This window comes from Lissotriton vulgaris, chromosome 12, assembly GCF_964263255.1.
Source record: "Lissotriton vulgaris chromosome 12, aLisVul1.2, whole genome shotgun sequence".
NCBI lineage: Eukaryota > Metazoa > Chordata > Amphibia > Caudata > Salamandridae > Lissotriton > Lissotriton vulgaris.
The window spans coordinates 287635808-287660919 of record NC_141700.1 but is presented as its reverse complement, the minus strand read 5'-3'; the positions used below and the strand labels follow the sequence as shown (position 1 = coordinate 287660919).

General features: G+C 42.9%; 1 protein-coding gene across 5 annotated transcripts in view; it reads left to right on the top strand.

Moving 5' to 3' along the window:
* Nucleotides 1–25112, top strand: part of LOC147673982 (fatty acyl-CoA hydrolase precursor, medium chain-like) — a 408709-nt gene that overhangs the window by 193256 nt on the left and 190341 nt on the right. For all 5 annotated transcript variants that reach the window (XM_086945063.1, XM_086945066.1, XM_086945065.1 and 2 more), the window contains exon 8: nt 20652–20756. In XM_086945063.1, coding sequence (XP_086801189.1) covers nt 20652–20756 — 105 coding nt within the window. The remainder of the gene's footprint in view (nt 1–20651; nt 20757–25112) is intronic.

The window sequence follows — 25112 nt, the reverse complement described above, 5'->3', positions numbered from 1 at the left end:
TCCGGCGGCAGATCCTTCTCCCACCTCGCCGCCAAAACCTGGACCACCCTACCTACCCACCTACGTCAGACTGAAGACCTACTCGCCTTCAGAAAACGCCTCAAGACACCTGGCTTTTCGAGCATTAACGGTGCCACCCCCCCCCCCCCCCCCCCCGAGGGCCTTGAGACCCTCACTGGTAAGTAGCGCGCTATACAAGTCCTCGGATTGATTGATTGATTAATTGAATGGAGGCCTAAGACTCATAAAGAGCTGCACATAACTAAACTGGCCAACCACAATGACAAAAAATATCAGCGGGTCAAGTAAGCATTGGAAGATTGTGTCTGTTGATAAAGATCCATTACTCAATTGAGCTGCCGGCTATTCACTTGTGTGCCACATGATTTAAATCACAGGTCCTTGACCCTCATTTCGATAGAAATGTGGTCTGTGAACATTATGTGTAGATGCATTGGATGCACGTATCCGTATTTTTAAGCATGAGAGAATAGGACATCATAGGTCAGCTTGATCTCCCTGAACTTGGAACCATTTGAACCATTACACATATCACAGTTTCCATGCAATGGTGAGAACAGTGTTGATATTACCTAACATAAAACCAATATGGCCTTCCCCCCTTCTGTGCTTCCTGAATCCCTGACTAAAAATCTCGAGCCTGATCATCAGTTTCCAAGTGACAGGGACTATGGTTTGTGAACATCCTAACATGCTTATTCCATTTCTTAGCATCCTTGGCAACCTGATCATCGACAGAGACTTGGTGGAAGTGTCATTGGTCATCTGAACTGTGCCCAATATCCCTATTACTGACGTTGAAGCTAGGCTACCCACTGAATTAATTCATAATTTTTGTTCAGTTCCCTGTGTCAACAAATAGCCTTCCTTTCTGTAGTGTCTGATTCCCATTTCCCTTTGGGGTTGTTGGCTTTTGGATTTTGTGTGAGAACTGCAGTTTGGACTCTGCCCAAAGAGTGGTCTATGGAACATTAGGACAGAGGGCACATATGGAACATACCCCTTGTCTGGCTCCTAACCGACATTTACTAATGAGTGGGAATTGAAACTCTTAGTATACCTGCAAGACTCTCACAACAATGCTAAAGGCTTTGCCATTATTCCCCATAGTATAATAATTCACTGTTATATCACCTGATAAAACGTTATACATTTGGGGGGGGGGTTCATTCCTGATAGGTGCTTGGGCCTTCTGGAGTTCTTTTTCAATCCTATTAACTGTTTGTGAGAAAGTGGATTGTTGATTGAGGGGGTGTAAGCCTTTCTCAAGCAACAACTACAAACCGTGTGAAGGTGAACCACAAACAGTCACTAAATTAACCTGTGCTAAACCCTCTCATAGCTGGGCAGAAAGACAAACAGTCAAGCTTAACTAAGAGGCAATGTGTAAAGTATTTTTGCAGCATACAAGCAGCAATAAAGTGAAAACACAACACAAGAAAAATCCAACACCAATTCATTAAAATAGATTTAAATGTAATAAATGATCCAAAATGACAAAAAATCAATCAGTAGCAGGGCAGTCCTTCCAGCAGCAGGCTGTCCTTCTGAGTTTTCCAGAGGCCGAGAAGTTTTCTGAAGAGCTGGTCTGAGGATATAATATTTATACCTGGCGCTAGCTTAGAAGTGTGAGACTTTTCCAGACACCCCCCCCCCCTCATCCACCCCTCCACACACACACACATCTGGTTTGGAATTTCGTGCCATGGCTATGCAGTATGAAGTTATTTGTGTGTGGGTTGAGGGAGTGTCTTTAAAGTGCAAGTGTGATGGATGACAGCTTCACCCTCCCATCAAGTCAGGATTACCCATCCTGCCAAAATCCTGTCTCTCTATTGTGTGGCTGTCTGGGAGGAATACACAAAGGCCAACTGTCAACGACACCTAGTCATGTGACCCAGGAACAGGATGCAGGCACCACATGGTCAAGATAAGAAAATGCCAACTTTCTAAAAGTGCCATTTTCAAAATTCTGACTTAAAATCCTACTTTACCATTAAAGAGGGATTTAAATCACAACTCATTTAAAGCTAAACATTACATTTTTACCTGTTCCCATTCAAAAGTCATCACTTATTAAATGTAATAAGCCAGTGTTTCAGTTCTAATTAAATAAGTGCAGGTGCCCAAAGCTCTGCTCTGAAATGCCCGGCTGGTGTAATTAAAGGTTGGCATGGCAAATGCAAAGGCTGGGAGGTCTTGAATCCACCTCATGCATCTTTAATCCACTGCCATGCACTCCCTGTCCCTTTATCACACTCTTCTAGGCTCCTGCTTTCTACCTTAACGACATTTTACCCATCTTTTCCTTCCTCAGTCTTTCCACTTTGCTTGTTGTCCAACTCTTGCTCTCTGATGTAGAAACATAAGTGCCAATCCCCCAATACAAGGGTCAGTGCCCCCCCACCCCCCCACCGGCAGCCACCTACTCAAATTAAGCACTGTAATAAGGTAACTTATGGGATAGGTCGGCCTCACAGTACTATAAAAGAAATATGGGAGTTTTTGACTAACAGGAAATTTAAAGCTTAATAGTACATATTCCAACTTTTTCAGTACAGTGGGCCATAGCCTATGGGCTGTGTATGATCTACTCTAGGGTGACATATATATTAAAAAGGAGGTTTTCGGCCTGGCAAGGGATTTATTTTGCTAGGTCAAAATGTTGGTTTGAAACTGCACACACTGGCTGCAATGCCAGGCCCAAGCCTTGTTTTAAAGGGCCGCGTAAGTGGAGGCCACAATAAGTGCTGCATGCCCACTAGTAGCTTTTAATTTACAAGCCCTGGGTAACTATTTTAGCACTTAACTTGGAAGTACACATTAAATTAAATGTGCCATAGTGTGTATGACAATTTTACCATGTTTAAAGTAGAGAACACAATCACTTTAGCACTGGCTAGCAGTGGTAAAGTGTGCAGAGTCCTAAATCAAACACAAGTAATTCAGCAGAACAGGAGGGGTGAAGGCAAAATGTTTGGATGACTAAGACCAAAGGATGTCCAGTCTTACACCTACCAATAGAAAAACCCGCAGATTCTTTGTGGCTTGTGCCCAGCTTTGTTTTATTAGGAGTAGTGTCCCTGTGAATGGGCAATCTGGTTTGCTTTGAAGGTTTCTTGATAACCTAAAGTGGAACTCGGGAAATCATGGTTATAGGGGAATCCTCTACTTTTTAGGATCATGCAATTGAGGGTGCATTTAGTAGGAGATGACAGAATGGCATAGTTCCCACTGTCCGAAAAAGAGAGGCATCTGGTGCTGGGGTGTGGATGGAAGCAGGAGGGGTAGGTGATAGATGTGGAGTTGGAAGGAAGGTGTGACAAAAGCTGTTTGGCACAAGGCTCCCTCCCACGACTCTGCTTCTCTACCAACTCCCACCAGCTGGGTTCAGGGCCTACGTTTTGAATGGTGAGAGGCAAACTGGGTTAGTAATGTGGAACTGCTTGTATTTGCTCTAACAAGCAAGAGAGGTCCATTAAAGGAGCTCAGTGGGCTCAACTGGACACAACAGAGGTTTGTGTCACCTGAACATAAAATGTGTGAATGCTACTAGTTCTGCCTATTCTCATCTGTATGAAGTGGATGACATTTGAATCAATAACTTGTGTAATAGTAACACATGTCATTATAGAGCATCCCTTTATCACAACAAGCGCATGAACCTTTACAGAAGTGAATAGCATTTGGTTTCAAATTTCCCTTACAAATATGTAATTGTAGACCTTTCCTTTTTCGTACAATCTACTGAAAAAATACTCGAAAAAGAATAAAACGATGTTTGCTTACTTGGTTGTTAGTCACATTTCTGTTGTAAATATTGACATTCTTTCCCTTGTTGAAGTCTCTATTGGCACTGAGGGGGGTATTCACAAGGAAGTGATGTAGAGAGGCGTTAGCCTTCTTGGCTTTTAACGCCTCTCTCCGCCACTTTGGAAAAGCAAGGCTGCACTGTATTCACAAGCACATGGTACAGCCTTGCTTTTCCCCCTACGATGGCACTAAGTTACGCAACTTAGCGCCAACGCAGGCACCCTTGCACCAGAGTGCAAGAGTGTCTGCAAGCAGGGAGGTTTGTTTATGTACAGGAAGGTGTCCCTTCCTACACATAAACAAACTTAAAATGCCAGTTTGTAACTTACATGTGTGCTGCTTCATGCAGCACACATGTAAGTTACGAAACAGCATTTTTTTTTAAAAAAAGATTTGTTTATGTACTGGAAGGGACACCTTTCTGTACATAAACAAACCATGGCATTTTGCATTTATTTCATATGTGCTGCACAAGGCAGAACACATGGAAAATGCAAAAATGAGGAGAAATAAAGCATTTCTCCTCGTATCACCAACTTAAGACCAGGGTATTCCTGGTCTTGAGTTTGGCGTTAGGTCCTATTTACGCTGCCCTTGTGAATAGGTGGCAACGTAAATATCAATGGGTGTTGCGGCGGAACGCCCAACACAACACCCACTGCACGCCCCTTTCACGCTAAACACAGCGTGAAAGGGGCCCTATTCGCAAGGCAGCATTAAGACACATTAAGTGGTTTAACACTGCCTTGTGAGTAAGGCGAGGCCCCTATCGCCACCAGAACGTCACTGAAAGTGACGTTGTGGTGGCGAAAGGGGCTCGTGAATATGCCCCCTGGGGACCTAAAACATGGTTAACCTCGTGCCCTGTAACTGCTAAAAACAGGCACTGGCAAAGCCAATATTCCAATAGGTGTAAATTACAGCATCTATACTGATGTTCATCCGACTGAAATAGCGAATACTTGGCTTCTGTCAGCACGGAGGAGTGAGCAAAGACAAAAACTTCTGAATATGGATGCTACAGAAAAGGGTAGCTTTCTTTTCCGTAGCATGCATATTAATTAGCCAATTGATAAAGGAGGCTAACCAAAACGTGTTAAAGTAAGTATAGCATTTATTGTGCTCGCCATGATTGGCGCAGTCATCCTACACATCCAACCTAAAAACAGCACGTGCGTAAGAGACGTTACTTAGTACTGCCAATCTAAGCATATTTCATTGTCCTCTTGTACAAAACGCAATTTATGTCACTGAGAAAGGAAATGTATCAAATGTACATTTATCAAGGTGTGCGGGGAATGAGGTTTTGATATCTGTTCTGATCACTTAGATACCTATCTCATTCATCCAATTTGGATCGATTATTATCTGTCATTGAGTAAAAGGCAAACCCCGCATAAGTTAAATCAACCCCATAGACTGACGCAACTCTGAAGAACCACTTACGACTGATAAAGTTTAAAAAGTTTAATATAAAATCAGAATCAATTGCATATACAATCCTCTCAGGATAAGATTCAACAAGTATACAGGAACTAAAAGGAACATAAATTCCCTAAAGAACCTAAGTCTACAAAAGAAAACGATTAAAATCAATTCCAGAATCAGCAAATTGAAAAGCATAGACACAAAGTGGATCTGTTGCGTCATCTACAAAAAGAGAATAAACAAGTTAAATCTATCCCTACTCTATGCTAGGTGACATCCCTACTTCGCAAGTTCCTTACCTAAAAAGGTGTCAGCAGTTTGACTTCCAAAGAAGTTCAAACTCTCTTAGCCTCTGATGGTAACCTATATTGAGAAGCAGTACCCTTTCTGCCTACCCATCTGCTCTCTAAGGGTCCTCGGCCTACTGCTCTCTCCTCTCGCTCTGACTTCTCCTCCCCAGGGTGCTGTCCCTAAATACAAAATCACAGTATGGGTGGAACGCCCCTTTGACGCCCACCACGTATACATTTCACGTGATCTCATTTCTGGGTTTTCCCATAGCTTCATCTCTTCGCGTCGTCCGTTAAGTTGACCTTGCTTCTTAGGCGCCATCTTCGTCTTCTTGCTGGTGACTTCATGACATTCCAGTTGACACTTTCGGAGCAAAGTCTATCACCTCAACAGAGCTCTATTCATTACCGTTGTGATTATAACCTCTTTTGGTCCTGTGAACGGTCACTTCTAAACAAGACCCCAAATTCCAAGCGTCTCTTATCTCACTTAGGCCATAAACTTCGTCCAGCATTGTCACTTTAAATTTAACAAGACCTTTGACTCTTGGCTCGCACGTTCAGATCAAAGCTATCCCCTATTCCTGTGAGCCCACTAAATTACATGCAGCGGACTACACTCTTGCGAACCCTTGGTCAGTTAGGTTAAAATCACACATGACCACACTATTCTAACATTCCTACAAACTCTTCTACACGGTATAACTTTTAACACACATATATATATATAATCGAATTAGCAAACTATTGATTATAACTGAATCCATGTTACATAAAACACAACGTTATATTCTCGTTCTTACACAGTGCTATATAGTCTGCACATTTCTTCACTTTACATTTCGCCGCTTTCTCTGCTTAATAATTACATACGTACATTCTATTCAGCACGTTCTACTGTTCTTAAGCATTTCTATACATTTCTATATTAGCCCACTATGTATACGGGCCTTCCAATTCTTATGCATATTCTAGAGTAAATACAAATACATTTCCTATTGCTCATGTTACATCGGCTAACTTCACGTTACAAGTTCTACGTTTGCGTTATAGGCTTGTAAATATGGTACAGATATACTTTTCATTCAAATTGCGCTCTCTCAGTTCCCCCCTTTGATGACCTCTAGGGGTCATCACTAATTTCAATTTGAATGAAACTTTACACAGAACTACTTACAAGGCTCCCCCTTTTTATCGTTTCGAGAGCTCTTAAACTTTTATACTGTTGGTCTTGTAAAGCAGCTAATCTCCTCTCTTGCTCTCTCATGGACCTTTGTAACCGGTTCGACCTATACCATTTGTACAGTCTCACTAACCCCAGCAATATGAATATGCAAATCAATATTATTAAGACAGGTTTCAATATGTACCACACAACGCTTTTACCAAGGTTGGCAAACCAACTTCCAACCTTTCCCACTCCATGACCTACTTTTTCCCAAACATTTACTTTTGTTAAATCTTCGATTTCTTGGTGTATCTCTGTAATGTTCTGTATGACTTTCTCAAGTGGTTTTGAATTGTCTGGAATATAAGTACAACATTCCTGGACCTTCAAAGCCTTGCAAACTCCGCCTTCTTTTGCTAGCAGAACATCTAAAGCAAGACGGTTCTGAAGAACCATTGCCCTAATCGACTGCATCTCTCCTTCTACTAGCACAATGACCTTGCAGTACTAGCAGACAATCTATCCACAACTGTAGCTAGTCTCCTGATCTTAACATCGTTAAGTATCAAACCTAAAAGAGGAAACATTGCTCCAAATATGTCTCCTACTACCTCTGCATCTCCTACTTCCCTTTTCGCTCTTGTCGAAGCCTTTCCTTCTATGATCGCTAAATCCTTTGCATGATATATTTTGGGGAAGACAATTGCCAAATAACACGAACCATACCAATTGTCAGGCAATTTTACATAGGCATTTCTTCCACATACAAAATATACATTAGGAATCGCTTGCATCCCTTTCATAAAATCTTTCGTATAGTACTCTAACCTAAAAGCATGTTCGCAATTAACTTCACCTACAAATACACTCTCATAATATGTCTTGCTTCGAGTTAAACATAACTTTCCTTTCTGCGTTCTATCCAAAGCTATTGGACCATTGCTACCTTTCCTTTTGTGTGCCTTTTCTTCTTCGGTCCAATCAGTTTTCCACTGTCCTGACATTTTTAGAATCTTCTGCCTTCTGTACCGGTCATCTACTTGTCCTATGAACTTTTTCTCTACCTCTGACACTTTGCAAGTCAGATTATTTCTGCGTGCATATGAAGTATCTAATGTATCCCAAGGAAGAAAGAATTTTGCTAATCTATCTTCCTTTTTATAATAGTCCCACTTATTCATTTGTTTATAATTCAGGACTTCAGGCAGTACCGAATCATAATTTGAAAAGTAGTACTCAAACCCTTCTCTACCATAAAATATACTGAGCAATAAACTACATGTTATCCCATAAGTCAGTGGGAGATGATGATATCTGATGCCTTCATCTACAGAAGCCGGCAATTGCATGCAAACATAACAATCTTTGGCCTCCATGGCATCAATATACTCGTATAATAGCTTGGCATATGCGTTTGATCTAAAATTTCCCTGTGACTCGTCTACGTGTAACCTACGAGCTTCATCTGCCAGTAACGCCTTTTCACGGATCACATTGCTCTCCTCCTTCTTCCCAACAAGAGCAGGTTTCAAAGTCGTTACAGGCTTTACATCTGTTGTCTCCTTTTCACTTGTATGTCCTACTATGTATGATATGGTAACTACTGTAATAATGAGAAAAATTACTACTGCTATTAGTGTACCTATTATGCATTTGGCCTTTCGGTTTGGGTTGCCATTCTCCATGTTATCAAACAGCGTAGCTCTTTCTTTTTCGAGGAAAGTTTCCTTTTCAAGTCTTTATTTGCTTTATTTGCTTTCTCGGTCTGTGAAGCGCTCTTAATCAACAAAAAGTCTCTTTTTCACCACAATGTCTTTTTATCTTCAGCAACAGACAACCCTAACCCTTCTCCGTCCTCTAAATGTAATCCCTAATTTTATTCTTCTTTCCACTCGGCGCTAGGTTATCTTCTTCTTTATAGCTTAAACACAAAAGTCTTTATGCATCTACAATAATTCTCGTACCTGCAGCTCTAATAACATGTTCCAATAATTCTAAACGAATGACTTTTTCTTCTTGTGCTGGTATTTGATGACCAAAAGTCGGAAACTCTAATCGATTCAGCACTAGGTCTTTGATCCGACTTAGGTAAAGGGGAATGGGAAGTGTGAAAGTCAGTAACCCCTCAGTCTCGATTCCAGGCGTCAACATCCATATCTCCACTGCCACAATTGGATCGAGATTGATCACCTGCACTTCTCTCACTCTCCCAGATCTCTGTCCCCAAGACATCTGCTAGATAAGTCCACTCAGGGGTGGCGTATCTTCTGCAGGGCACACGTACCCTTCTTGATCTTCTCGGACTCTCAGAGCCTGAGTCCGTGGCTTCTTCGTCTAGCTCCGAATCTTCAGAGATCGGAACAAGGGTTCTCTCTGGATTTTCTCTTAAGCTTGACCTTCTCCTTCTTTCCGGCCAACTAGCTTCTCCATTCCTTGTCCTCCTGCTCCTTGTTCTTGGACTCGTCTCTTGATCACTTACAGCTTGTTCGGTATCTGACTCGAACTCCCAGTTACTCTCTTCTTCTGAGGCAACTTCGGTCTCACTGGTGTCCTGACCGTCGTCAGCCTGTTCCGACACACGCTCAGCCTCTTCGATCACCTCTACAGCTTGGCTTTCCCCCTCTGTGGCTTCTCCACTTTCTGCTGGATTTTCATCCAAGAGAGGAGCTGTTTCTTCCAGAGGTGCTGGAACTCTTCGGGTGTGTGAGGCGTGTATCCAGTTGGGCAAGCCTCCACATTTTATTGCAGTGTTCGTAACTAGTATGACTTGGAATGGTCCACGCCAACGTACGTCTAGACAGTTCTTCCTGACATGCTTCTTCACCAGGACCCAATCCCCCGGACACAGGTCATGGCACAGGTCTTGTGCTGATGGAACCTCTGCAGCCTGGACCTGGAGGGACACAGAATGAATGGCATCAGATAGTCCCTTGCAGTAGTCCAAGATCAAATCGTCTGTGATGTTCAACAATGCTGCAGTCGGAACCGAAGGCAGTCTCATAGCTCTCCCCATTAGCACCTCGTGTGGAGAGAGACCTGTTCTTCTATCTGGTGTGCTACGTATGCTCATAAGAACCAATGGAAGTGCATCAGGCCAACTCAGGGATGTCGATGAACAAACTTTGGCGAGTCTGGATTTAATTGTGCTGTTGATTTGTTCTACAATCCCCGAAGCTTCTGGTCGATAACTACAATGGAGCTTCTGGTCTATACTCAAGGCTGAACATAGCATCTTCACTATTTCACTGTTGAAATGAGTTCCTCTGTCCGATTCCAAAGAGGCTGGCACCCCAAACCTCGGTATCAGCTCTCTAAGCAACAATTTTGCTACTGTAAGTGTATCGCACCTACGTGTAGGGTAAGCTTCAACCCATCTTGAAAATATACAGACAATCACTAAGACGTATCTGAGTCGATTGCACTTAGGCATTTCAATAAAATCCAGCTGCATTCTATTGAAAGGCCCCCCAGACCTCCCTATGTGACTCAACGTGACTGGTGTTCTCTTTCCTACGTTTAGTTGCTGACAGATCGCACAACGCTGACATACTGCTTCTGCCGCTACTCTAAACTTCGGATTATACCACGTTTGTCTGAATACTCTCACCATAGCATCTCTACCTATGTGTGCTGGTCCATGCAATCTCCTTGCCATTGGACTAACAAGTTCGTTTGGTAAAACTGCTCTCCCATCTGCAGAAATCCAAAAATTCATCTCACTTTTGGTACATCCAGCTGTCTCCCATCCCTTTTTCTCCAAATCTGGTGCATTTTCCTGAACACACTTCAATTCGTCCCACGTATCTACAGTGTCTAACAACATAGTTAACTCAGTTCTTTCTTGTATTCCCCCCACTTCTACATTGGTGTGAGAATACCCCTGTTCCGCACAATAACGTGCTACTTCATCTGCATATCGGTTTCCTTGCGACACAAAATCTGTATTCTTTGTGTGCGCGGCGCATTTGACGACCGCTATGGCTGTTGGACCTTGCAATGCGTCTAACAATAATCTCACGAATTCTCCATTTCTAATAGGAGAACCCGAGGAGGTCATGTAACCTCTTTGAGACCACAACTGCCCGTAGTCGTGAACTACCCCGAAACCATACTGGCTATCGGTGTATATGGTGACTCGAATTTTGTTACCTGCCAAACAGGCACGGGTTAAAGCAATAATTTCAGCTACCTGAGCGGAATGTACTCCTTCCAGGCAAGCGGCTTCCACAACTCTGGTAATAGTACAAACTGCATATGCTGCTCTCAGCTGACCGATATCGTCTCTTACGCATGAACCATCAACAAAGAATATTTCATCGGGGTCAGTCAATGGTTCATCTACGATATCTGGTCTCGGTTTGGTGCATAGTTCAGTCACATCAAGGCAGTCATGATCTGTACAAATTTCATCATCAATATCATTTGGAAGTGGCATCAAAGTAGCATGATTCAAGACAGAGCATCTCTTTAGGGTCACATTCTCAGCAGCCAATATGACTTGCTCATAGCGTGTGAGCCTGCTATTCGTCAGATGCTGAGTCTTAGTCCTAGTCATTAACAATTCCACAGAATGCGGTACGTACACCACTAACTGATGTCCCATTACCACATTTTCACATCTTTCAATGCTGACACCCGTTGCGGCAACGGATTTGAGACATCCGGGCAACGCTGCGGCTACTGGATCTAATGTAGCCGAAAAGTAAGCAACTGGCCTACGCGCATTTCCGTGTATCTGGGCCAAAACTGCTAAAGCACAACCTTCCCTCTCGCAGCAGTAAAGCAAGAATGGTTTTTCGTAATCAGGCATTCCTAAAGCCGGGGCACGACACAAGTCCTCCCTCAGCTGCAAAAACGCCATCAAACAATCTTTGTCCCATGGTACCGGATCACTTACTCCCTTGTGCGTCAGTTTTTGTAAAGGTTTTGCCTTCAGTGAAAAGTTGGCTATCCACTGCCGACAATAACCGACCATGCCTAGAAACATCCTGACTTCTCTTTGTGTTTTAGGCGCGTTCATTTTCATGATCGCCTCTATTCTGTCTGGAGACACCTTCCGTTTTCCCTTTTCAATCCTGTGGCCCAAGTATTGCACTTCTGTCAGACAATACTGCAATTTACTTGGAGACACCTTGTGTCCGTTCTCGGCCAAGTGATTTAACAAGGTGATGGTGTCTACTTTGCAAGCTTCCTCAGTTTCTGACGCCACTAGGAGGTCGTCTATGTACTGGACCAGAACCGAGTTCTTGGGCAGTACTAGACTTTCAAGATTTTTCTTCAGCAGCTGGTTAAAAATCGATGGGCTTTCTGTATACCCCTGGGGAATACGACACCATGTTAAAACGCGATTTTCCAGCTTAAAAGCAAACAGATACTGACTTTCCTCATCTAAAGGGATTTAAAAGAAAGCCTGGCACAAGTCTATCACTGTGAACCATTCAGCTTGGAACGGTATCTGAAACAATATCACTGATGGATTCGGTACCACTGGACAACATGAAACAACGATATTATTAATCTTTCGAAGATACTGCACTATTCTGTATTTCCCACTAGGCTTCTGCAAACCCATAATCGGGGAGTTACATGGACTTCCCACGATCTCCTTCAGTATTCCCTGTTTAATCATGGATTCGATCACAGGCTTTATTCCTGCAATCGTCTCCGGTGTCAACTTATATTGTGGTGTTCTGGGATATTCGGCATTGGGTTTTACCATGTTCTTTACCGGTTCTACCCCTTTGATCAATCCTATTTCTTCTCCGGTAAAATCCCACACCTCAGCTGACACCATCTCCTTCAAGTCCTGTGGAAGCTCCTCCACCGTTAAGGTAGGATATAGTTCCACGCATCCCTGCGAGTTTACAACTTTAAAATCGGCATCATCATCGTTAGTCTGCACTTCTACTCCTTCAGGTGTGCAATATATGGTGCAGTTTAGTTTACACAACAGATCTCTTCCTAGCAGACACACAGGGCTAGAATCATAGATCACAAACTGATGTTCATCACTGTACTTCCCTATCTTCACTGACACTGGTTCGGTCAGAGGATTCGTCATTCTCCTATTTGCGACTCCTACCACCTGGATCGTTTCTCCCGACATTGGCAGACCTGGGACTACCGCCGATCTCAAAGTGGATCGAGTGGCCCCCGTATCCACCAAAAAGGTCGTAGGACATCCAGCCACTTCAGCCTCTACGTATGGTCCTCTCTGATCTACCTCCAGGGCTGCTCCTAGAGTACAGTCTTCTTCTCTATTCACCTGTTGTCCCGTAAGAGGATCAACGTAGTAGCATTCTTCTCCTCCTACGAACAGTGGCAGTTGTCTATAGGTTTTCCCTCCATTTGCAATGCGAGGCGGTTGAGGGAACGGGGCTCGAGGAGTCTGAGTCCCCCCTTTGATAAACTTTCCCTTCGGGACTGCTGTTCCCTTTACCATGCTGTTCTGAACCTCATCCTCCTCCTGTTCTAATTCCCCCGTCTCGACATTATAAGGACACTCGCGTCTCCAGTGTCCTACCTCGTTACACTGATGGCACCTCGTTGTCTTTTTCAGTGTCGCGATATCTACCCTAGGTCTCGGTTTTTCCTCCTCATCTCTGTTTTGAGTATTCTGTTTCTTTCCTAGGGTTCCTGTTCCCTGTTGTCGCTGTCCACCCTTTCCAGCTGATTGCATCTGCACCAACATCAGCTTTTCCTTAAGTTTCTTTGCCTTCGAATCTATTTCATCGCTACAGTACCTCGCATACCTCAGAATCTCATCTAAAGGTTTGTTTTGCCAACAAATCAAATGCTGTTGAATCATTAAGCTTATGTCTGGTCTCAATCCCAGGACAAACTTCGACACAAACTGTCCTATGTCTTTGGGATCCATCACATCCAATCCACTATACTGTTTGAATGCTTTCAGCAATCTCTCATAGAACTCGTGAACAGTTTCTTTAGGTTCCTGAGTTGTTCGATCTATTTTAACCCAGTCAATGTCCAGCAACGGCACCTTCTCTTTTAACCATGCAATTACCCTCTCGTACTTTTCCATGACTCTCTCGGATGGACCATTCGTCCGGGCATCCCTCTCGGGTTCACAAATGGGCCATTCGACACTAAGTTTACATGCCGTCCACAAATCTCCGGGTACTACAATGTCAAACAGGGTGTTCAAGTCGACCCACAGCACCTTAGAGATCTTCACGAACCTCTCTACCTGTTTGTACCACTCGACGGGATTCTCCCTTAACTTTGGAAAGGAATTGGTAAATGCCGCTAAATCCCCCCTACTCCAGGGCACATGCACGTAGCTTCCGTTCGCGATTTCTCGCAAAGGGAAAGCTTCCATTCGCATTAACTCTCCATCCGGGGACCTCGCAAGTGTACTCCTTCTGACGGATCCCCTCTTGGACCATCTTTCCTCCCATTTATCCAAGTCCCTCCACATTCTGATACTCAGGATCAGTTCCTTTATGTGTATTTTCAGCCCAATCGTCCTACGCTCATCTAGATCCTGATCCGTGCAGCTTAGCCTATGGTTACCCTGTAAAGCTTTAGTTTGTGATAGGTCTATCATATACCTGTTTGCCAACTCGGATAAATTTTCATGAACTGACCTCGCTTTCCGAGTAACATCCTTAGACATAAACAGTATTTCATCCTGATCATACAGCTCTATCCTTTCCATTGGCAATGTGCCGTCTATTATTTCATTCAAGTCTGATTTTAAACTCATTACATCGAGCCGTTTTGCTTTTATCTCAGCTCTCAGTACCTCACTCCTAGGTTGTTCGTTTACATCCCTCTCACCCCCACTACGAGTCCTACGTCTAGGCACAGGTGAGTTATGAGGCGTCCTTCTTGTTCCTCTTTGTTCCCACCTCTCTAGATCCCAAGCTTTCCCATCCTCCCTTGGGGTATGGTGGAACAATGATCTATTCCCCATTACTACATTCTGTCTTTTCGGCTCGGTCTCTTTGGATGCAAGATAGGATCCTCCGTTCTGCTCTATATCACTGCAACTCCCTTGCTGTCTGGTGTCGCTCAATAAATGATAAGATCCCTCGCGGTCCTCCATGTTCCCGCGATCTCGTCCGTGATCACCGGATGCATGGCGAGACCCTTCGCGACTCCCTATATTCTCGTGACTCCAATGTCGCACATTTTCGCCCGGGGCATGGTGAGTGCACCTGAAACTATCTCGGTACTCCTGCGTCTTTCGTTCTCCCTCACTAAGGATGAGGCGAGGCACTCCCCCACACCCTGTACTCTTGTCATCGCACATTTGTCTATTGCTACTGGTGGTATGGCAAGTATCTCCTTTGCTTCCTTGACTCCCTCCCTCCCACTCCGGGCTGCTTTCGCCAGCTCCTCAGTGAGAGAGGATCCTGTTATCCTGATCTCTCCCTTCTGCTTCTGTTTCTATTCTTTTATTCTGAGTCTCTTCGGCAGCATCCCATTCTTTCAAATACTCCCTTAATTCCTTAAAGGTTTTCGGTTTCGGTCCCCTCAGATCCATCTGTCCTCTCTGACCCCCCTGTTCTATCCAGGGACCCGTTGTTGGATCCAATGGGGTACTCCGACTCTTTGGTCCTAGCAACTGCCTTTGGGAATTGATCGTATTATTCCTACTCTCCATCTCTGCCCTTTCCCTGTCCCATCATGCCTGTTCCTCCTGCTGGGCTCCCTCTGGGTTGTAGATTGACACTATAGGACCTATGGTAACAGGTACTTGTAGAGCATCCGGCAATTGATACGACCTTGCACACTGCGTTTCTGGCACCTTCTGGACCACGAATCTTCCTACTACTCTCTGTACGGGACTAGATTGAGGTACTTCCTCACCTTTCTTGGGGTCCCACTCTGATATGGGGAGCGGTTTATATTCCCCCCACCTAGCCCCGTCCCCTTGCTGTAGTTCGGGACTTTCGGCTTCTCTGTTGTACGGAGGTGGTCTGTCCAATAATAGCCTCTCTATCAGATCCTCATCTGGCTCGCTATCCTCATCTTCCTCTAGAGGTTTCTTTTCTCCCGTAGCTTCTAGCATTGGGTACAGTTTGTCTGCTTCTATCTTTTGCACCCTCCACTTTTTAGCTTCATCGTCCCATTTAGCATCCTGCACTGCTCTTACCGATCGTCTCACTCTTTCTTGGCGCCTATTCAAGCTCTTTTCATGTGCCGCTCTGAACCATGCACTAAGGGCTTCGAACTGTGTTGGCCTCGGTAGAGGTCTCGTTGCAAGCATTACCGCTTTCAGTTGGTTCAATGCTTCTATCCTAAACGTCCCGTATCTCGGGAACGTCAGTTCCTCATTTCCTTCTGTTAGCTTACTCCACTCGGAGATCCATAGTATTGAGTGTAAGCCTACATTCACAGCCATATAGTAAGCTGGTGTGCCTTCTGGTGGGGCTTCTTCCCCTGCATACAAGTTTCCTCTATCTCTCTTAAAGATCGCCCTTAAACGCTTAAAACACTTCATTTTCAAGAATCTACGATATTCCTTATTCTCTTCCTTGTTTACTTCCCGATGACAAACCACCAATCCCTGTGCGGCTCTCGCTAATCGGCCTATCCCAGCGCGGTTTTACACTGACCGGCCAATCTCAGCGCGGCTCTACGCTGTCGTCACTCGTCCCCTCTGCAGCAGTTCCCCTCCTTTCTCAGCTCGTCTCGCGGTCTTGCATGCGTTTCATTCATACACCGAAAAATGACTACTTCCGTCCAAGCGATCACTTTTCTTGACTGTACGTCCACAGTCTAACTGTAATTGTCACCTCAACTGGCGAGACGTCTTCCTCCCACTCCAGACGCTCGCCTTAACTGATAGGTTACTTACACACAGTAAACGTCCAACCAGCGTCCGTTACTCATACACTCACTCTTACGTTCCCCCTATCTCGGTCCTGCGGGCGATCAATGGTACCTCATGACCCCCTTTACAATGGTAGACAATTACTCTGGGTGTTCGATACACCCGAACCACTTAAGCCCTTCTCTGGACTTAAGATTTTATCCGGTTGCGCGCGCTCACAACCTTCCCACAATCACACTACAGGCATTCAACTCCGCTTGACATTACAACACAGGTACAACATAAAACACCGCAATCTGGCAACGCATGACCCTTATACTCACTCTCGACCAACTCTGCTGCTTTTCTCTTCACGCACCGTCAGCACCTTCTTCGGCAGGGATTCTTCTTCTGGTCGTCGATGACTAGGGACCTTGGGGTAATCTAAACCTAACCTAGGTTGCCTTCCTCAAGAAGAAAACCATCTTTCTCTGCTACCAACTGCGGGGAATGAGATTTTGATATCTGTTCTGATCACTTAGATACCTATCTCATTCATCCAATTTGGATCGATTATTATCTGTCATTGAGTAAAAGGCAAACCCCGCATAAGTTAAATCAACCCCATAGACTGACGCAACTCTGAAGAACCACTTACGACTGATAAAGTTTAAAAAGTTTAATATAAAATCAGAATCAATTGCATATACAATCCTCTCAGGATAAGATTCAACAAGTATACAGGAACTAAAAGGAACATAAATTCCCTAAAGAACCTAAGTCTACAAAAGAAAACGATTAAAATCAATTCCAGAATCAGCAAATTGAAAAGCATAGACACAAAGTGGATCTGTTGCGTCATCTACAAAAAGAGAATAAACAAGTTAAATCTGTCCCTACTCTATGCTAGGTGACATCCCTACTTCGCAAGTTCCTTACCTAAATAGGTGTCAGCAGTTTGACTTCCAAAGAAGTTCAAACTCTCTTAGCCTCTGATGGTAACCTATATTGAGAAGCAGTACCCTTTCTGCCTACCCATCCGCTCTCTAAGGGTCCTCGGCCTACTGCTCTCTCCTCTCGCTCTGACTTCTCCTCCCCAGGGTGCTGTCCCTAAATACAAAATCACAGTATGGGTGGAACGCCCCTTTGACGCCCACCACGTATACATTTCACGTGATCTCATTTCTGGGTTTTCCCATAGCTTCATCTCTTCGCGTCGTCCGTTAAGTTGACCTTGCTTCTTAGGCGCCATCTTCGTCTTCTTGCTGGTGACTTCATGACATTCCAGTTGACACTTTCGGAGCAAAGTCTATCACCTCAACAGAGCTCTATTTATTACCGTTGTGATTATAACCTCTTTTGGTCCTGTGAACGGTCACTTCTAAACAAGACCCCAAATTCCAAGCGTCTCTTATCTCACTTAGGCCATAAACTTCGTCCAGCATTGTCACTTTAAATTTAACAAGACCTTTGACTCTTGGCTCGCACGTTCAGATCAAAGCTATCCCCTATTCCTGTGAGCCCACTAAATTACATGCAGCGGACTACACTCTTGCGAACCCTTGGTCAGTTAGGTTAAAATCACACATGACCACACTATTCTAACATTCCTACAAACTCTTCTACACGGTATAACTTTTAACACACATATATATATATAATCGAATTAGCAAACTATTGATTATAACTGAATCCATGTTACATAAAACACAACGTTATATTCTCGTTCTTACACAGTGCTATATAGTCTGCACATTTCTTCACTTTACATTTCGCCGCTTTCTCTGCTTAATAATTACATACGTACATTCTATTCAGCACGTTCTACTGTTCTTAAGCATTTCTATACATTTCTATATTAGCCCACTATGTATACGGGCCTTCCAATTCTTATGCATATTCTAGAGTAAATACAAATACATTTCCTATTGCTCATGTTACATCGGCTAACTTCACGTTACAAGTTCTACGTTTGCGTTATAGGCTTGTAAATATGGTACAGATATACTTTTCATTCAAATTGCGCTCTCTCAGGTGCACCAGTAACATAGAACCCATCCTGAGATTGTCCAGTTATTACTCTACCCCCTGCAATATGGCATCTAAATATTATCATTATGATCACTATAGATACACATTTCTCTTGGGTAAAAATGCGCCGTAAAATGAGAAAGACGACACTTTTTCTCTGTATTCCTAGTTCTACAAGTTCCCCTTCTCTATTTGTGGAAATTATGACCACTAAAAGTAACAGTATCTTTTAGACTTGTGCGTAATGCCAGTTTGCCTAAATATTAACTTGTGCGCAGGTACTTACATTTTCTATTTTTTTGAGAAGTGCTTAGACCTGTGGACATTTAAGCGGATCTTATTGCAGAGGTTTTTGGCAGATTATTATTTTTTTTACACTTTTTTATACCGCACAAATCCGACCCGACAGTATTGGAGCGCTTTAGATGAGCACCAGTTACATTACACAAGATCACAGTCATGTTCTTTTCTTTTTTTCAATTAACTGAATTCAATTAGCTGAAGGCGATGGTTAAAAGCCAAATGTCTTCGAAAGACAGGTTTGCTTCTTTGACTGATGTACCTGTCGCATATTCTGCAAACATGACACCTTGGAGCACAGACCTTTGGCTGAAATTAGGGTTGGTTGCAATTGAGAAAGATGAAAGCTTGTGGTTTTCAGAATAAGTGAAGCATTTCTGTGGGCACAGAGTTCCAACGTAAGGCACGTGAAAGGTACGGAAAGTGCAGTCAGGGCCTAACACGGCCCGGGCGGCTGAAGGGAGGGGGGTGGAGGGAATTGGGAACTTTCAGTGGTCCACACATCCTTCAGAAGGGCCGTACTCTGACCAATGCCAATATATATTTGTGAGATCAGGGGGACTCAGTGGCCCACTACACATTCTGCAGATGGAGGGCTCCCTTCAGTTATGCTACTGACTGCAGCCACTGCGGCACACTTGTCTGGCTTGACTTCAGAGGGTCTACATCCCCAACACGCTCCATGCCCCTTGAGGAGGACCTTGAAATATAATGTTTGTGGGACTGGGAGGAAGCAGCGTGCCAATAATGTTCCTATTAATAACTTTGGTTGGGAAGTTGAGGGGACATTGATTGAGGAATAAGGGGTGGCGGTGTGTGGCCCCGATGCACGTGCTTTATTTATAGTTATAGCAAGACGCTTACCTCTCTTTAGTCAGACGTCACAGACTGTGGTCTGTGGTCTCCAAACTAGCCCTATTCAACAGAATTTAAAAGCCGTGTCACAGTCTGAACAGAGTAGCTGTGTACTTTTTATGTCAGAGTGAAGAGAGTACTAGTATGGCGTTGACAACTTCAGTTACTACGAACTCAACAACATCCGGTTTCTCTGGCACTCACATATCTATTATTCAGGTGAGTCAAGTTGACTCTGGGTGGCTACTATTTTTATAAGTAGATGGGTGGTTTCTGATGAGTGTTGCTCATAGTCAAGGTCTCTGTTGGCGATGAAGTGGTCCTAAATGGATATAAAAGAGTATCACAACAATAAGGGTCAGACTGCGTGTCCGAGGAATGAGGAAGCTAAGTCAAGTCCCTGATCAACATTGCACCATTTATCCCACAATTGGGAAAAGTTCAAAGCTCCAAAATGCATTCCCAGTCTATTTACTAGTATTATGTTACTGGTTGGCTAAGGTACCAGCTGCAGGACTCTTGCAAACTTTAGGGTCACTGTTAATAATTATGGTTGGGATCGCTCAGTTAGTATCTGATATTTCCTAGGTTTATGCAGCAAGTATTTGTTTTTACTTAGTATTAACAAGGGAATATAACATTTCAGCACTTTGATGCTAAGCTTTATATGAGTGAACGAAAACTGAAATAGTAAATGCTTCATCTCCACCATCGCGTCCAAAACATTTAAATGTCTGTGCTCTCAGATAATACTGTTCATTCAAACATTATTGACTAACATCATTATTTTAGGAATTGTCTAAGATTCAGAATCTCTAGAGACAACGGGTAAACTAAGTATGGAATAAACTTTGATTTTAATGTGGCATATATATTTTATGGTTTAATTTGTACACTGCTCATTACCTTATTGCTAAATGAGAAAAAACATATTTTTTATTTTTTATTTTATGAACACGTGCAGATGATAGCGAACGCGACTGGCTGTGAAACCTTAGACACCGCTGCAATAGTGAACTGTATGAGGAAGAAGACGGAGGAGGAGATCCTGGAACCAGTTCAAAAGATGGTGAGTGATGCTGTTGAATATTTTGCTTTCACAAATGCGGGTAATTGGCTGAAGTATACTTTGCATTGTAGCATAAGAGAATCCATATCTAGGTAGTATGTTACAATTGGTCAGTGTGAGGAAAGTGGTTTACTATATGGTGTGGTTGTGTAACATCACTGTCTAATAAAAACACAATCTCGTATCAGGTCACCTTCAGGTTCCTTTCTAAAATCTTGCCTCCGTGCTGGATAGCTGTGGCTTAGAGCAGTCAGGCTTTATCAAAGGATCAAGTGTGAAGCATTAAAAAGTCCCAAAACAGTTGAATAAGAATGAAATGCAACACAAAAAATCTGACACCAATTCATAAAAATAGGTTTGTTGGTTTATCTTAAAATAGACACCTCATCGCTAAAAATCCACCGGTTGGTTTCAAAGATATGATCTTTCGAAGGAGCAATAAATCACAGGTTTTCACTCAATGTAATAAAGTGTTGTAATGTATTTGCAGTTTAGGATTAGCGACAAGTGACTTGAAAACATCTATATGGGCACTCTTGTGGGAACCAACTTCGACAGGGAGCCAGTCTCAATGTCCAATCAGGTCCAGGTGAACAGTTACGTGTTGGTTTGAACAGGCCCCTGTCCAATTCCATGTCCTACGAGCGAACCACCATAGAAGTCAATGGAGTTTCCTTATGCAAGGGATAGAAGATGCTGAAGATGCTCAAGGATGCTATGCCAGTGTCAATGTTTTTTACATCACATTCGACTTGAGCAGCAAGTTGGGCTTAATGTTACCATTTGTTTGATACCTTGAAGTACAATGTTTACTAGTCCCATTTGGTAGTTAGAACTGCTGATTTGTCAGGGTGCAACTCCATACTCGCAAATGGGGTTACTAGACTTTCCACAATAAACACAAAAATGCAGTTTTTTTTACTGTCAGGTATTGTCAGGTTTACTGTCAGGACATGTAAATTTAATAAAACATGTGTCTATCTTTTGAAGATCATACTTCCTGCCTTTAGGGCTCAGTAGGCCTGCCTTAGGGGTGACTATAAACAGTTTAGTCAGCTTCCCGCTGACTTTTATCTTCTTCCATCTGTTCCCACTTCCTTTTCCTCTTGAATGCACCAGAGGCATGTTTCCGTCCATTGTCGCGGTCACGGCTTGCCATTTTTCCTCATGTTAAAAAGCTTGACCCTGCAGAATAAATGTAAAATGAGTTCTACAGCAAAAGAAAGAAACCAATGTAAATATTTACTGCAAGAATGCACCATTGTTCAAACTAGACAACCCCATAGGTAGTATTCAAAACACTTATCAGTTGCACCCACCTCTGAAGTTAGAAAATTAAATGGAGAACTTTGGAGCGAACCTCAGTTTATGACAAATCTCATAATCACATTGAAAGAAATTGGAAGTGCGTTGCAACCTTTCTGCGTGATATTTTCGTGGGCCCTCATTTTCTATTTTGCAAGCTTATTGTGCTCTGATCTTTGGCTTTCATGTGACTAATCTTCTTTAAAGTCATAAAAGAGCACAGGTATGAGATAAGTGAGATTGGTCCTTTTCGACATACTTTCCCAGCCCTGAATAGTTTGTCTTTCAGTGGCCGAGTGCTTATCAAAACTCAACAAGGCACACTTTATTCTTTCCTGTTAAACAGCCATCAAATAATGATATGCCGATATTAAACGTGTGTATGAATAACTTTCTTGCTACATGTGAACCTTGATTATCATAAAATATAATAATTGATTTGCTCAGCTAATTGCTAACTAAATGGACATACCAATCTGTAGCTGAAAATTTTTAAAACCACAAAGGTACCTAACTCCAGGGTGCATGTGATTTTCTGTTACACTTTGGTGGACCCACAATCCACGAATTTCATATAACACCCAATAAAGTCACAATTTTTGTTACTAATCATAAAAGCTATTGATTCCGCAATCACAACTTGGATGGACAATAGAGCACACTGAAACATTTGCCTTTACAAAATAGGAATACATCGCTTCTCACTGCAGGCCCCCAGTCAACATTTTGATACCTCTGTGGGTGTTCCAAGCGGCAGACCACCACGAGACCCCCACATGTGAGATCTGTAATTTTAAAAGTGATATCTGGGTTTTTTAATTAAATGGACCGGAACGTCACTTGTCGAGTTTTGTGCCTATGTATTGTGAGCTAATAAACCCCAAGCAACTTGGCCATTTTTCCAAGGGAACCCCCCTCGCCCAGCTCTACTGATTTTAAGGCTAATTTCTTCAGAGCCACATTTGCAAATTAAGTTTTAAACTTGTAATGTAAAGACATGTTGTATAGGAGGTGTTTGGCAAGGTATGGGAGACTCTATTTGTTCGTGCAGCAATGTTTGTAGTAGTATCAGAGAAATTAACAATAAAAACCAGCCCACCAGGCAATAAAATCAGTCCACAAATAGCCAAAAAACCAAGGACAAGTATTGGCACAGCCCACTAGCAAATAAAATCGGCCCACAAACAGTAAAAAAAAAACAATGCACTGATCTGTCAGGCCAGCCTTTAGGGCCTAGTTCACCTGTCGCCATTCCCACCCCACTGGCCTCTCGAATGTGGTCCTATAAAATGGCATCACTCCCACAATGTATATATGGTTTAATAGTCCAAAAAATCATAATGTTCCACATTTAACAATTGTATTTCTAGCCATATACAAGAGTGCATTACAAACAGACATACTTTGCTTGCCCATTGTGAAACTACAACTCCCAGCATGCATATTTGCCACATAATACATCATCTGCTGCATAATCTGATGAGTTTAACTAATAAATTGTTTATAGCTCAAACAGATCAAACGTTACTAAAAAATGTGACTTGTGCTGCTGTGAAGTGGACGGCCCTTTGCAAAGGTTGACTGGTCACCTTTCTCACTGCTGCATTTGTATGTTCCACTGGTACTAATAAGGACAAATCTTTGCAGAGACTGTTAGCATGCGTAAAAAATTCAGCACCTCTGACCATAGTGCCACATCCTCTCCCCCACTGAACATCATACTGCCCCACTAAGAGAAACTTGCACTTCACTGATCGCCATAAACACCTGGATGTGGCTCAATTTAAATTACGCACTAGACAAGAGCAATTTGCTGCTTAAAAAAAATTAACAGCCTAGAAAAAGCAAACACTCATAGGGAATGCAAGATTAAGTAAAGCATGTGAAATGTAAGCAGGAACAACATGGTTACCTTTATCTTTTTACACTCATTATTTACTGAAAAGTAAAGGCCATGACTACAGGGCCCAGAAGGGACCCGTCTCAAGGCTCATTGCTAATATCCTTATAAACGTAAGCAGCAGTATGGTTTAAAAAGACCATATTCGTGAACACACAACCGCTGTACACATTTTGTTTTCCAATTCACCCATCAAGCAGGTATTTAAGTACCTCCAGGAATAGTGCACTTTCCCACTTAGGGAAAAACAATGTTGTTCAAAGAGAGACTAGAAAACAAAAGTAGGGGTTTTACTGGCAAACACGGTAAAGTGGCGCTAATGTGTTTACTAGGTGTGACGATAAGGAAATATATTTTCCCCCGGCTCTCACCCTCAGGTCAAAAAGCGCGTAATGGAATGCGCCAAAGTCCCGAGAGCCACACTCTGTCAACACGCCTCGGCCTCCTTTCGATGCCAGGTGAGGATATGGCAGCTGGGTATGTATGTCAACTACGCTACACTCGTGCGCCAAAGTTCGTGGCCATTTTCTGTCCAATCACATGGAGCCACATAAATATTCACGAGTTCAAGAGGCACCTATATACAGAATAAAGTGAGGCGCCTATATACAGAATAAAGTACCCTCTGATGTACACATTAAGGTTACTCTATCTTACAAAGGAGTTCAGTGAGAGGAACGAGGCTGAAGAGAAGAAAAGTGACACTTCAAGGTGAATTGCAATATATTTTTAATGTACTTCAGATGGCATTTTATTCCTTATAAAAGGTCACACCACTACCCCTTCCCAAAAAAAGCTCACATCCTTGGTCGCTGGCTTTTTATGTCAGAGAGTATGGTTATAGATATGTGAATACATGTGGAATATGTAGTGCTGAAAATTAACACACCAATATGACTTTTATTATTGTTTGAAAAAACATGTTGCAATTTGCAAATAGTTTAACTTAAGATACTGTCTAAAAAAGTTGTGTTTCAGGCTGTATACATGCAGAAAGATTTCAGATTTTCTGTAATTATCTATGGACTGTATGGACATTCAAAAAATAAACATAGGCAGTGCTTAATTTGTAAAAAATAATAAAAATAAACGCTGGGGCCCAAAGTTGTGTTGATGCTCAGACGCACGTGGGCAGGGCTATCGAATGTCAT